The sequence below is a fragment of the Neohortaea acidophila genome, assembly GCF_010093505.1.
Source record: "Neohortaea acidophila strain CBS 113389 unplaced genomic scaffold BDY17scaffold_7, whole genome shotgun sequence".
NCBI classification, from domain to species: Eukaryota; Fungi; Ascomycota; class Dothideomycetes; order Mycosphaerellales; family Teratosphaeriaceae; genus Neohortaea; species Neohortaea acidophila.
Genome location: NW_022985516.1, coordinates 343,599 through 355,975, shown reverse-complemented (window position 1 = coordinate 355,975; position 12,377 = coordinate 343,599). Strand labels below are relative to the sequence as shown.

Below are 12,377 nucleotides of genomic sequence, written 5' to 3'. Positions count from 1 at the left end.
TCTCCCCTCAGCCTCGCACCGAGATGGAGCAATTCATCCTCTTCGGCGACAGCCTAACCCAGCAAGCCTTCTCCCACGAGCATGGCGCTCTGGGCCCCGCGCTGACGGATGCCTACATCCGCAGGCTCGACGTCATCAACCGTGGCTTCTCGGGCTACAACACCACCCAGGCCCTGCAGGTCCTCCCTCTCTTCATGCCCAGCCCATCCCGAGCGCGAGTCCGTTTCTTCGCCATCTGGCTCGGAGCCAATGATGCCAGGCTGCCCAACACCCCGGGTGGCCCTCAGCAGCACGTTCCCTTGGAGCAGTACAAGGCCAATCTGAAGGCCATTGCCACTCACCCCTGCGTGCAAGCGCACCAAGGTATCCGCGTCCTGATCATTACCCCGCCTCCCGTGGACGAGAGAATGATGCTAGACGTGGATGGCGTTGCTCGAGATGGCCAGTCCCCGCCACGACGCACGAGTATGACCACCTCTCTCTACGCCGCGGCAGCTTGCGATGTCGGCGCAGCGCTGGGTATTGCCGTCTTGGACCTATGGCATGCCACGATGCTGCGTATCCCAAACTCCATCGTCAAACGCGACAACGCCTACTACTACGCGGGCATGCTCCATGTCGCGGAGAGCGCGAGCCTTCAGAAGCTCCTGCGCGACGGTCTGCATTTGAGTCGCGCGGGATACGAGGTCTGTTTCCAAGAACTGATGAGATGCATCGACCGGCTGTGGCCAGATCAGATCCCTGACCAGCTACCCTTCGTCTTTCCCCGCTGGGATGACGAGCGGGCCTGGATAGCTACCAGGTGAAAGTGCGGCAGCGCTCCCTCTGACCTTCTGCTTCCCGTTCAAGCTAAGTTCAGTGCGCTTTCAATCCACTTCACTAGTCTTGGTTGCGTTAACGGATGGCGGTGCCTCCAACAACGCCTGCTGGAATTGGCTCGGTATTCGCCAGTGTCGAAAGCTGGGTTGCCAAGGTCGACGACCCCGATCGTGCTAGCAACTCACCAGGCCCGGTGGCTTTGTCGTTGTCACCACCGCATGCTTCTTCACATCTTGCGGCTGTGGCAGCAGAAACAGTGAAGAGAGAAATGCTGCGCAAAAGCACAGGTGGGAATTGCGCCATACAGCGTGAAAGGATGGGAAAGCACGTGCAATGCATTAGGCGCACGTGACGCTCTTGATCCATAGCTGTCTATCCTCCACCAGCAGCATACTGGCTCCTCGCTCTTAACCGCTCTCCATACCGCCAGAAGATCCACGGCGCCGGAACCCCAATGACAATCGCCACCCCAGCGAGAACCGTATTCCCAAAGCCATAGCCCAGCCCATTGTAAAGAGCGGGCGCGAAGAGCGGAAAGCCGAAACCCGCTATGCTCCGGATGAAGGAGATGGCGGCGATGGCGCTGGCCGCGTACTTGGTGTAGCTGTCGATGACGTAGCTTTGGACTGCGAGGAAGATTGCATGGTCAGTTTTGCTGTACTTGCCATGACGGGAAGAAGGAATCGCGTGACTTACTGCCTTGATACCCAGTGATGGTGGCTGCTGCGAGGATCCCCGCGCCAATGTCCGGCATCAACCAAAACACCCGCCCTTGCGCGCTCCATCCGTACCACAGCAAGCCGATGGGAAGCAGTACGGCGCAGGGAATCAGCATAGGGACACGGAACTCCGGCCGGCCGACTCCATTATTGCGCGCCTTTAGTCGACGGTACATCCAATCGTTCGCGCGCGCTGAGACTTGCGCGCCAACGAAGTATCCTAGTCTTCGAAATTGTCAGCAGGCGGTCCTTTTGAGAGCCTCTGGTCGACTGCCGACTTACCCTAAGGCGATGTAGTGCAAGCCAGAGATGCCAACGGATTCGTGGTAGTATTTGGGCGATGTGTAGAGGGTGGAGAAGGAGGTGATGACGAGGTAGACGAGGCCGTAGAGGTAGGCCATGTAAAGGCTCATGACCATGATGATTGGCTGCGTCGACAGAAGCTTGAAGGGTCGGACGAGGCTGTGCTCGATCTTGTGGAAGAGAGACTCGACCACGAGCTCGGCGTGCAGGAGCTCGTTGCCGGTTTCCTTTCTCAGCTTCTTCACTTTCTTCGCGAGCAATTTCGGAGCCCACGTTTCTTGCAGGAAGAAGAGTCCAGAAATTTGAATCGGAACGCATGTAATCGACACCGCCCAAAAGGCCCAGCGCCATGTCGAGTATTCTGCGATGAAGCCGCCAACGACCGGACCTGGAGTAAATTATTAGCGAGGACCTTTGTATGCTCTACCGGGACCCCCTTACCGAGTGCAGGCCCCAAGAGGGGCGCAACCGAGTAAATAGCAATGGCCTTGCCCCTTTGTTCGGGAGGGAACAGATCAGCCAGCACACCACCCTACATTATCGCTGTCAGTGGATGTCCATCAATCGTAGACGGTCGGGTAGGGATACGTACACCAACACCGAGCGGCGCCGAACCTCCCAGTCCAGCAAGAAAGCGAAAGACGAGGATCTCCGGAATAGTCTGCGCGAACCCACACACCAGGTTGAAGATGATAAAAAACACATTCGCTAGCTGCAAGACGGGTACTCTGCCAAACACTTCGCTGAGAGGACCCAGAATCATTGGCCCGATGGCGTAGGCGAGGATGAAGATCGACAGAACCATGTTCTCGAGAGTCGTGCCGTGGATGTTCAAGTCGCGGGCGATTTGAGGTAACGCCGGGGCGACGAGGGTACTTGCGAGCGGACTGATGAAAGTGAAAGACGACACGACAATCACCGCCGCCCACTTCTTCTTCTGCGGCCAGTTCTTGGGGTTCTCGGGGTCGTTGGTGCCCTGCCAGGTGACCAGGTGGGGATCGCGGTCTGCTCCTTTGGAGCGAGTCGAGGTTCCGGTGCGTTGACGATTGAGCGGCGGCCCTTTCTCGAGCTTGGCGTTGTCGCCGCTTCGATCGTCGCCGGGGGATTCGCCGTCGTGCTCGGACTGGTGGCTCTCGACTTCTTCCAGCCCTTCTGCCTTCTCGGTCGCTTCTTCACTTTCCGTCTGCTCATGGCTAGAAGTGGAGACCTCACGATCGGCGAGGTCGTTGAACGCGGCCGCCTCGGCGCCCATGTCCCATGCGGCAGAGTCCAGGTAGGTGCCGTGGTGATCGGGGAAGCCAGAGGAGTAAATTCGATGCAGATGCGTGTCCGGACTCGGCGGTCTGGAGCGACTGCGTGTGCGCCATGATTTTACGGAGCGTGGTCGATGCCGTGAACTGGATCTCGATGCTGGCGCTTCACTGGTGTGGGCGGATTGTGTTTCTGCTTCGTCCGCGGTCGACATGCTGCTCGCCGGAAAAGAGGTAGACGCGCTAAATGGGAGTGTGCAAATACATCAAACAAGAAAGGAAGCGGAAGAAAGGGAGGATATATCCAGAGTCGGAGGACGGAGTAGTGAGTGCCGATGTGTGCATAAGCCGTCGCGTTGCAGACTCATGACGCGGGCTTTCTAACCCGATGTTGGGTGTAAAAGTAGCGGCATCGGATAGAGAAAACAGAGAAAACCAACAGTCCACGGATTTTAGAGTCGCGGTTAAGGTGGTGGTGGCGGCGACCTCGGCAGGCAGCGTTGACGTCGCTTCCTCTTTTCGACCACCATTTTTTACGCGCTCGGCGCCTGACTGGCTGGGATTTTGGGCCTTGTGGGGACCATCCGTGCCGTTTCCGGCAAGCACCTGTTGGAATCACCGACGAGGCTTCAGCGAAGACGGAATAAGAAGCTGATCACGTCCACACAAGTTGTCGATGACATTGCCTCTGGTTTGGCATCAAGACACTTCTGGAAGCCGATTCTCGCGGCACCTCTATGAACGCTGGCACAGTCCCGTTTCGCACGGTGACAAGTTGGGCTGTATAGACAAACCTGGGCTGCATATGGAGCGGAGACGGAATGAACTCCTCCGATGGAGTTGGCCTATCTCCATTAAACATCCACCAGCGCACGAGCTGACGCCGGGTGTCGGCCACTCGAAGGAATGAAACATCAGGAAGAGTAACGGGCCAGCCGGTTTTGCACACTTGCTAGGTTGACTGGCACTCGGCAGTGTGTTAGGTGGCAGTTCTCCAAGCTATTGACCGTCGTCTCCAGCTGCCGGCCCATCTTTGCGCTGCTCCTTTCCATATTGTGCGAGTGAGAGCTGCTGGTCCCAGGCGAAATGTAATTGTCCGAGACATCTACCAAAAGCAACCCGATCAAGATCAAAGCACATTCCTAGGCCCAACGATCCGCCTCTCCTCCACCCACACCCTCACCGCCTTTCCCTTGTGCATCTGATCAAACATCTCATCCTCCCCCACCTCCTTCACGCACCCAGCCTCCGCAGCCTGCTTCTCCGCCAGCCTGGCGCCCATATGCGTCGTCGCGGACTGAAAAGTCAGCCGAACAAACTCCTTCGCCGCCCGCTCATTCGCCAGCTCCAAAGCGGTGTAGACCGATTCATTCACGGGCTCGACGGCGGCGGCAGTCATGCCGGCCTCCTCTCCAAATAAGTCGTCCTTTTCTCCGCTAACGCCGGTGGCGCGCATCACGATATAGGCGGTCCGTTGGATCAGAGATCCGCTGTTTCCTGGCAGTTTGCCGTCCTGGTATGTCCGCAGGAACTTCTCCACTCTCACCTCCACTCTGCCCTTCTCTTCGTTCTCCAGGGTTAGGAACGCTCGGCCTTCGATAGCCTGATGTTTGAGCTGGAACCCGTCGCTCTCATCGATGATGGTCGAGTGATGGGCTGGCGTGCGGAAAATCGCTTTACTCGCAGCCTCGTTGGCTTCGGCGAGCTCGTCGCACGCGTCGCCGTATGCGATCCAGGGCTGATCGTTGATGCAATTCCCTTCGTCCATCTCTTCTTTGCTGATTTGTCGTCTTGCCACTTGGTACACAAAGTGGCAATAGTCTTCGTTGGTCAGGCTGGCTGCCTCCACCGTTGCTTCTTCTTGCTCCTCTTGCATCATCTCGACGTACTGTTGGATGAAATGCTCGTAGGCAGCTTGATTGAGCGTCTTTCCGCCGGTTTGTCGACGTTCATCATTTTGCGGCTGATTTTGAGCGAGTGGACTTGATTTTCCAAGCTCTTGGGGAACCTTTGAATCAACGATGGACGTTGAAGAAGGGCGTGAGCGAGGCAACTGCTCAAGGCATGTCTTACCACTGTCCGCGGCGGGAGCGTCACTCTGCCAGGGATCTTTATGACGCTTTTCTTCTTTCACATCGCTCGGGATCTTCGCATTCAACGCCTTTCTCGCCACTTCATCGCCCGAACGAGCAGCCACAACCAGCGCGGAGTCGATGCCCTGCTCGACCAATGCGTCACTGATCTGTCTATACCTCTTCCTGAACGTTGTACCGGTACGACGCTTCCCAAATTCTTGCTCGGCCAGATCCGCGATGCGACTCCACTCGAGCCCTTCGACATCTCTCCAGTGCATCGTTCGCAGGTCCTGCGATGTGATCTCGCCAAGGTTTCTCTCGTGCTTTTTGTTAGAGGCGTTGCGCTGGTTGCTCTGCATGATCTTTCTCTGCCCAGCCAGGCTGTTGAGAGACATCGGCCCTGAGGGCGCGGGCTCTGCGGGGGCTGGCACAGGGAGAGCTTTGGCGTGATCGTTCATCGCGGTCGTGGAGACGCTGGTATCTTCGATAACCAGTTCGCCGTGCTTTCGCCCTACAGCTTGCCCATGCCCGACCGCCGACTCCTTCGGTGTGCAGGCAGCTTGTATGCTCGTACCGCCCTGCTTGCCCACTCCAGCTTGTTGATGCCCAACTGCCGTCTCGGTCGGCATCGCAGTTGTTGGGATAGTCGGTGGGATGGCTGCTTGAGGCTGCCTCTTCATCGTATCGAGAGTTTTGTTAGCAGCAGCTTGCAAGATCTCCAGAGCAGACCGTCCCGCATCCTCAATACTCTGAGCCTTCTTCTGCTCCGCCTGCTTCTTCAGCAGCAGTTCTCGCTGCGTAGCCAGAGCCTTTTGCTGCGCCTCATGCCGCTGTTGCTGCGCGGCATGCCTTTCACCCTCTCGCTTCTCGAAGTCAGCTCGGCGCTGCTCATCAGCTTTTCTCCTAGCTTGTTCGGCGTGCTGGCGATGCTGTTGGGCGGCTCGCCACGCATCTTCGGTTTGCTTCGCAGCTTGAGCCGCTTTTGTCTGCTTGCCGTTCTTCCCGTCTTCCCTATGACCGGTCGGGATTATCGAAGGGCGTATTCGGACGGGCTCAGGGTGCTTGATGTGCTCGTTCACAGGCGTTCTGAGTCCATTTTCTTTCGGAGTCGAAACGAGAGAGCTCGACTGTGTCGGGTGTCTCTCGCTGCTTTGAAACTCCTGCGACTTTCGAACCTCCTGCGACTTTCGAGCCTCCTGTGACTTTCGAACCTCCTGCTCTCTTCTCTGCAACGCCTCATGTCGAAGCCGACCGCTTTCCGACTTTGCAGCCTCCTTTGTGCCATCTTGAACGTCTGGAGTTGGGGGTGGAGGCGGTGGTGGTCGCGGCGGCGGCGAAGGTTGTTGAGCTGTGGCCTCCATTCCATCCTCATTTTCGGATTCCTCCTCGAAGAAGATCTTCCGGGCCTGGGTCAGGTTTCCATTGGTCATCGAATGTAATGGTTTGGATGGCTGCGAGATGCCGTTCAGATCGGTGGAAGGGCAGTGTTTCTGGGGCTCGATAAGTCTAGAGCCCACCGGCAATGTTGAAAACAGCGTCGTCGTCATCTTCGGCAACGCCATCGAGTTGAATGCCGGACTGAGCGAAGGGCGTGGCGGCATCTCAAGGCCATTGGGACGATCTGCGTTGCTCCAGTGCTGATACTTCGACTTCTTCCTCAGATGCTCCTGTTCTGCGTCATCGACTAAACTCGGGATGGGCCTCTTTCGGACATCATCGACTGTTTCCACTTTGACGTGGTCGTTGCGCGGCCGGGAAGAAGCGCCAAACGTAAGCGGCCGACCGGTGTTGGATTGAAAGACGCCATTTCTCGTTTCGCCGATGAAGACGATCTCGTCGTCGTCACTGTCGTCGTCGAGCGCAGGCAGCTGGGAGAAGTTCCAGCTCGTGGTTTTCGCGGAGGCGAATCCGTTCACTGAGTTCGACGGGATGGGGGCCGGTCTCCCATTTGAACCAGCGTCATTTGCAGGCTTGGCGTAGTTCGCGAAAGACGATGCCAGCTTGCGGCGAGCTTGAAGATGCATCGTGTTGGAAGTCGGCCGAGGTCGGCGATGATGATGAGCATGGAAGAGGATTGGATTGATGCCAAAGAAGGTGACTGCCGAAGTTGATGATTGGTGAAGAACGTGAAAGGGATTGTAGGTTGAAGTAAAGTGAGGCCCATACTGTGATGTGGATTGGTAGTGAAAGGTCCAAGCTGTTGAAAGAGGGAGAGTGTTCAGAGGAAGTTGAGAAGAAGGTATAAGGCCTTGTGTTAAGCTCCGAAGGCTTAAGCTTTGGTAGTTGATTGTCACATGCGGATATCAGAGTGGCATATCAGGTGAATGTGCCATTGAACTCTTCTTCAAGCATCGTTAGAAGTTGCAGAGCCGCGGAGTGCAATGGCAGTGAGGAGCCAGACTTCAGAAACGGCTTGGTGCGAGTGATCATAGGCGGGTTGCGACGGCATATGTCTGCCTGGTGAGGCTCAAGTGCGCATCTTAGCGCAGGTCGACGCTGTTTCATCCGGGAGGTGGCTCCATCGGCCGCTCATTCTCCGCGCTCAGCTCGGCCATCAAACCGCCCCGATCCTTCACCTTCTCATCCTCCGCCAACTTCTCCTTGACCAGCTTATCGAACCGCTTCGCCGTCTCTAGGGCAGCGTTTGTGCACGTCAATAAGCTCAGTCCATCCACCGGCGTCCCTCCGTACTTGGCGATTTGGCACACCTCACCGAAGCGATTCATGCTGATGACGATCTCGCCATCGCGGCACTGTTCTTCCAAGAGCGTGGCGTCTTGCAGGAAGATGCCCGGCTCGGCGCTGGTGGTTGACGAGGTGTTGTAGTAGGAGAAGGTGACGCAGAAGGGCAGGTGTTGAATGGTGAGGCGCACTGGTTCTCGCTCGCGGATGGAGAAGACGGTCACCTCCTCGCCTCTGACTTCCACATCTGGACGGCGGAAGTGCAGCAGGGCTGCGATCAGCGCCAGACATGACGCATCGACCAGATTGCCATCGTGGTCAAGGACGTGAAGATCGGCACGAAGATGGAAACATTTCGCGCCGGCGATGATGCAGAGACTTTCGGTGTCCAGCGCTCCGGATCGCCTGATGGCCTTTTCCAGCAGTCGAGAGAGCAGGAGCTCCGTTTGATCTTGTCTAGATACTGGTCAGCGTTGCCGAGCCACCGGAGCTGCAGGATGCACCATACCTTCCGACTTCAAACGCCGGACTGCCCATGGGGCTCAGCTCTGTGGAGATGGTGAAGATGCCATCGAACTTCCTGTCTGTGTAGGGAGCGGTGACTTCGCAAGAGACTTTGGCAAGGACTCTCGTCTTGCCTATGCGGACATCGGCGACTCCATACTCGTCACCGAATGCGAGCGAGATAGGGCGGAATTGTTGAAAGGGACGGGAGTCTAGGCGGAGGTTTTCTTGGAGGGCGGAGAGGACAAAGTCGTGTTCATTGGTCGAAGGCTCCTGTTCGCGCGGCATTTTGTATAAGTTTGTGGGATTGCATGTCCGACGTGGCGCTGGTTGTGAATTGTAGAACGAAATTTACGAGGTGAGGTTGAAGCCCGGCCCTTTTGAGCCAAATCGTCACCAAGTTGTCGATGCAGCCGTCTGTACTTCCTACTGGCCTTTTCCATGAAAACGCACAACACTGTATTATTGCCGATCTATTGAAAGCCCACATTCCTCTACACCCGCTCTATTCTAATTAATGCATCTTATGGGCTAATTGAACTGTCGTCGAAGAAGACACTCATCAATCACCAATCGCCGAATTAGGTATAGCGTCAGCGAGGCTTCACGCCCGAATCCTTCCTCTGTCCAATCTTGACATCCTCACATCCTCAATCCCCCTCCACCTCCCACACCTCTTCCATCACCCAGCAAAGACAGAGCACCATGACCACCGCCCACAGACCCACCTTCGACCCCGCCCGAGGGAAAGAAGCCGCCCGCGGCGAAGCCTACCACCAACGCCTACTGCCCGCACACAAGACGCTGAAGTTCCGACAAGCGGCGCAAGGCACGCCAGACGAGCAGGCGAGACGGGATCTCAAAGCGGAACTACTCAGAGCGGAGCGCGCGCACTATGCGAAGAGAGACGGAAAGGCTCTACCAGAGGATGCGGATGATGACGATGATGAGGGGGACGTTGGGAGGGAAGCAATCGAGGCGCCTCCGGCGTCGAATTCTCTGAAGAGGAAGCTTGAGGATGCGGAAGGCGCTACCCCTCTCCACCCGGGAGCAGACGGAGATACGGATGAAGACTACGAGGCGAAAAAGCGACGCGTGCTGGAAGAGACGAAAGATATTGACGCCGACAGCGTCGCCTCCGATTCCTCCTCTGAAGCCTCCGACGATGACGACGACGAAGAAGACGAAACGGCCGAGCTGATGCGCGAGCTCGCGAGAATCAAAGCCGAACGCGCAGAGGCTGCCGCCAAAGTGGCGGCAGAGCAAGCGGCGAAGGATGCAGAACAGCGGGAGAAGGACATCGCGCTGGGGAATCCGCTGCTGAATCCCAAGACGGACAAGGGGGAGTATGGAGTGAAGCGGAGGTGGGATGACGATGTGGTGTTCAAGAATCAGGCGCGAGGGACGGAGGAGAGGGGCAAGGAGAAGAGGTTTGTGAATGATCTGCTGCGCAGTGATTTTCACCGCAAGTTTATGCAGAAGTATGTTCGATGATCTGGTCATTCGAAAGGAGAATTCACGTCTTGCAACCTATCTGCGCCCCAAGGTTTAACGGCTAAAGGCTCCCTGCCTCCACTAGCTTAACGCGATATGCAGGTGAGGGTGGATGACAGTAATTGGTAATCGAATAGATGAATCGCACGTGGCAGAGAGTAGATCACTACGCAGATCCACCCTTCTATGCAATGAACAAGACCACAGCCCGTCTACCCAAGCCTCGACCCAGCATCTAAACACCTCAAAGCTTCGCCGCCTCCGCCTCTTCGCCCTCCTCCGCCAACCAGCCCTTAGACATCTTCACCGCCCGCCCCCACCGCCCAAACATCTTCTTGCTGCTCGCCTCGTCCATCTGCGGCTCAAAGACCGTCTGCCCCTTGGTATTCACCTCCTTCAGCTCGTCAAAGCTCTTCCACACGCCCGTGGCGAAGCCGGCGGCAATCGCCGCGCCCAGCGCCGTCGTCTCGCTCATCTTCGGCCGGATGACGGGGATGCGCACCAGGTCGGCTTGCGTCTGCATGCACAGCGCCGAGTTGGACATGCCGCCGTCGACGTTGAGCTGCGCGAGCTTGTGCCCGCTGTCCAGCTCCATTGCGTCGAGGATGGCTTTTGTTTGGAAGCAGACTGCTTCGAGGGTTGCGCGTGCGATGTGCCCTCGTTCGGTGTGGTGTGTTATACCGACTGACTTGCTGTTAGCGTGCTTCTCTTTTCAATCCGTCAGGCGGAACTTACACATTGTGCCGTGAGCATCGTCAATCCAATAAGGTGCAAAGAGCCCGCTGAACGCCGTCACAAAGACGAGACCTCCGTTGTCCTTGACCGTGCCTGCCAGCTCGGTGATTTTGTGCGATTTCTCGCTGAACCCGAGATTGCCTAAACACCCAATTTATTAGCCCCGAGTCTTGCAGCGGAATCGCAGAGCACGACTTACTCATGAGGAACTTGACTCCACTGCCAGCAACCGCAATACTGCCCTCCAATGCATAAACCGGCTTGTCATCAAAGTGGAACGCAATCGTCGCCAAAAGCCCATGCTTCGAAATGACCGGCTTCTCGCCCACGTTGTAGAGCAGGAAACATCCAGTGCCGTACGTGTTCTTCGCCGAACCCGGCTCATAACCCTTTTGCCCGACCAAAGCAGCAGATTGATCACCCAGGACGCCGGTAATCGGCCAGCCCTTCAAAGACCCCGACGCCATCTTGCCAAACGCCTTGCTATCCGCCGACCGCACAATCTCCGGCATATGCACCTTGCGCAGGTCGAACTCGTAGGAGAACAAATCGAGCATCTCCTCGCTGTACTTCAGCGTGCGGATGTCCATGAACATGGTGCGGCTGGAGTTGGTGCAGTCCGAGACAAACACGTTGTTCTCCGTGCCGCCGTTCAGCTTGTACACCAGCCAGGCATCGATGGTGCCAAAGGCCAGGTTGCCCGCTTCAAAGGCCTGCTTGACGGCGTCGACGTTCTTGATCATCCACAGCAGCTTGGTGACGGAGGGGTAGGTGGAGATGGGCAGGCCGCAGATGTCGAGCACCTTGTCCGCGCCGGGGCGGGCCTTGAGCTCGCGGGCGAGGGCGGCGGTGCGCGTGTCGGTCCACACAATGGCGTTGTAGAGGGCCTTGCCGGTCTTGATGTCCCAGCACACGGTCGTTTCCCGTTGGTTGGTGATGCCAATGGCCTTGATGCTCTCTTTGGAGTGGCCGGCCTTTTCAAAAATCTTGAGCGCTCCTTCTATGCAGTTCTCCACCGACCTGACGATTTCTTCGGGGTCGTGCTCATGCTGACTATTGCTCTCGAGTCAATGGGAAGCTCTCGCTACGTCGAGCTATTGTGGAGGTTCACGCACCCGGGGTTGGGGTAAATCTGGCTAAACTCCTCCTGGTGCACGGCGACCGGCTCTCCGGCCTTGTCGAAGATGAGGAAGCGCGAGCTGGTGGTGCCCTGGTCGATGCTGCCCACGAACACCTCGTCCTCGGCCGCCATTTTGGGCTTCTCTTGATCGCCTACTACCAAATTCTGGATTTTCTCAAGGATGGCGGACATGAGCGGGGGGCAATGATAGCGAGAGGGAGAATAGGCAGAAGATGGAAGGAGGAAATTGAAAAGTAGGTAAGACGGAACTTCAGCGTCACGCGTGCAGCTCGAAAATAGCGGCCAGCCTCTTGCTCGCACGTGAAAAGGCGGGCGGTGTTGGCGGTGGTCAGGTAAGTTTACGCCAACCCTCTCACTCTCCCCACTTCCGCCCTCTGGTCAGCTGGAGTTACGGTTCCAGTTACTTGCTCTCTTGCCAAGCAGTGTCGCGTGGGAAAAGAGATGTCCCCCCACATTCCGCGCATGCAGGGCAGGGCAGGGCAGGGCAGAGTTGGCCAGAACATTGGCGGGGCAGCCTCGAGCTCTGCCTGGCAAGCAATACTGTAATCTGAGCTCCGGCCATCGGCGAGAGCGCAGGTGCTGGGGGAGGGTTGCGCAGCGTTGCACTCACCACTTCTCAATTGTTGCTGGACGAGAGATGACACCCAAGCCCCGC

The 12,377-nt window shown here is 57.1% G+C and overlaps 6 protein-coding genes across 6 annotated transcripts; 2 read left to right on the top strand and 4 right to left on the bottom strand.

Moving 5' to 3' along the window:
- Positions 1 to 23: 23 nt before the first annotated feature.
- Positions 24 to 806, top strand: BDY17DRAFT_311395 (lipolytic enzyme; the record flags this gene model as incomplete). Its single annotated transcript, XM_033735526.1, has 1 exon — positions 24 to 806. One exon carries the CDS (start codon positions 24 to 26, stop codon positions 804 to 806), a length of 783 nt encoding a protein of 260 aa, XP_033588307.1.
- Positions 807 to 1,191: 385 nt separating this feature from the next.
- Positions 1,192 to 3,093, bottom strand: BDY17DRAFT_339944 (major facilitator superfamily domain-containing protein; the record flags this gene model as incomplete). The annotated part of the gene is made up of 6 exons (XM_033737973.1): positions 1,192 to 1,445; positions 1,516 to 1,763; positions 1,821 to 2,229; positions 2,283 to 2,373; positions 2,434 to 2,846; positions 2,886 to 3,093. The coding sequence occupies 6 exons, from the start codon at positions 3,091 to 3,093 to the stop codon at positions 1,192 to 1,194; spliced, it is 1,623 nt and encodes a 540-aa protein (XP_033588306.1).
- A 1,127-nt stretch (positions 3,094 to 4,220) lies between these two features.
- BDY17DRAFT_325252 (uncharacterized protein) lies at positions 4,221 to 7,190 on the bottom strand (the record flags this gene model as incomplete). Its single annotated transcript, XM_033737322.1, has 1 exon — positions 4,221 to 7,190. One exon carries the CDS (start codon positions 7,188 to 7,190, stop codon positions 4,221 to 4,223), a length of 2,970 nt encoding a protein of 989 aa, XP_033588305.1.
- Positions 7,191 to 7,667: 477 nt separating this feature from the next.
- On the bottom strand, positions 7,668 to 8,640 carry BDY17DRAFT_252838 (ribosomal protein S5 domain 2-type protein; the record flags this gene model as incomplete). Its single annotated transcript, XM_033731292.1, has 2 exons — positions 7,668 to 8,304; positions 8,357 to 8,640. 2 exons carry the CDS (start codon positions 8,638 to 8,640, stop codon positions 7,668 to 7,670), a joined length of 921 nt encoding a protein of 306 aa, XP_033588304.1.
- A 417-nt stretch (positions 8,641 to 9,057) lies between these two features.
- Positions 9,058 to 9,846, top strand: BDY17DRAFT_252785 (Pre-mRNA-splicing factor Cwf15/Cwc15; the record flags this gene model as incomplete). The annotated part of the gene is made up of 2 exons (XM_033731288.1): positions 9,058 to 9,309; positions 9,370 to 9,846. The coding sequence occupies 2 exons, from the start codon at positions 9,058 to 9,060 to the stop codon at positions 9,844 to 9,846; spliced, it is 729 nt and encodes a 242-aa protein (XP_033588303.1).
- A 259-nt stretch (positions 9,847 to 10,105) lies between these two features.
- Positions 10,106 to 11,833, bottom strand: BDY17DRAFT_229826 (uncharacterized protein; the record flags this gene model as incomplete). Its single annotated transcript, XM_033730200.1, has 4 exons — positions 10,106 to 10,530; positions 10,582 to 10,722; positions 10,781 to 11,630; positions 11,693 to 11,833. Coding segments are annotated over 4 exons (1,557 nt in total), but the record flags the coding sequence as incomplete, so codon positions are not given.
- Between the last annotated feature and the right edge of the window lie 544 nt (positions 11,834 to 12,377).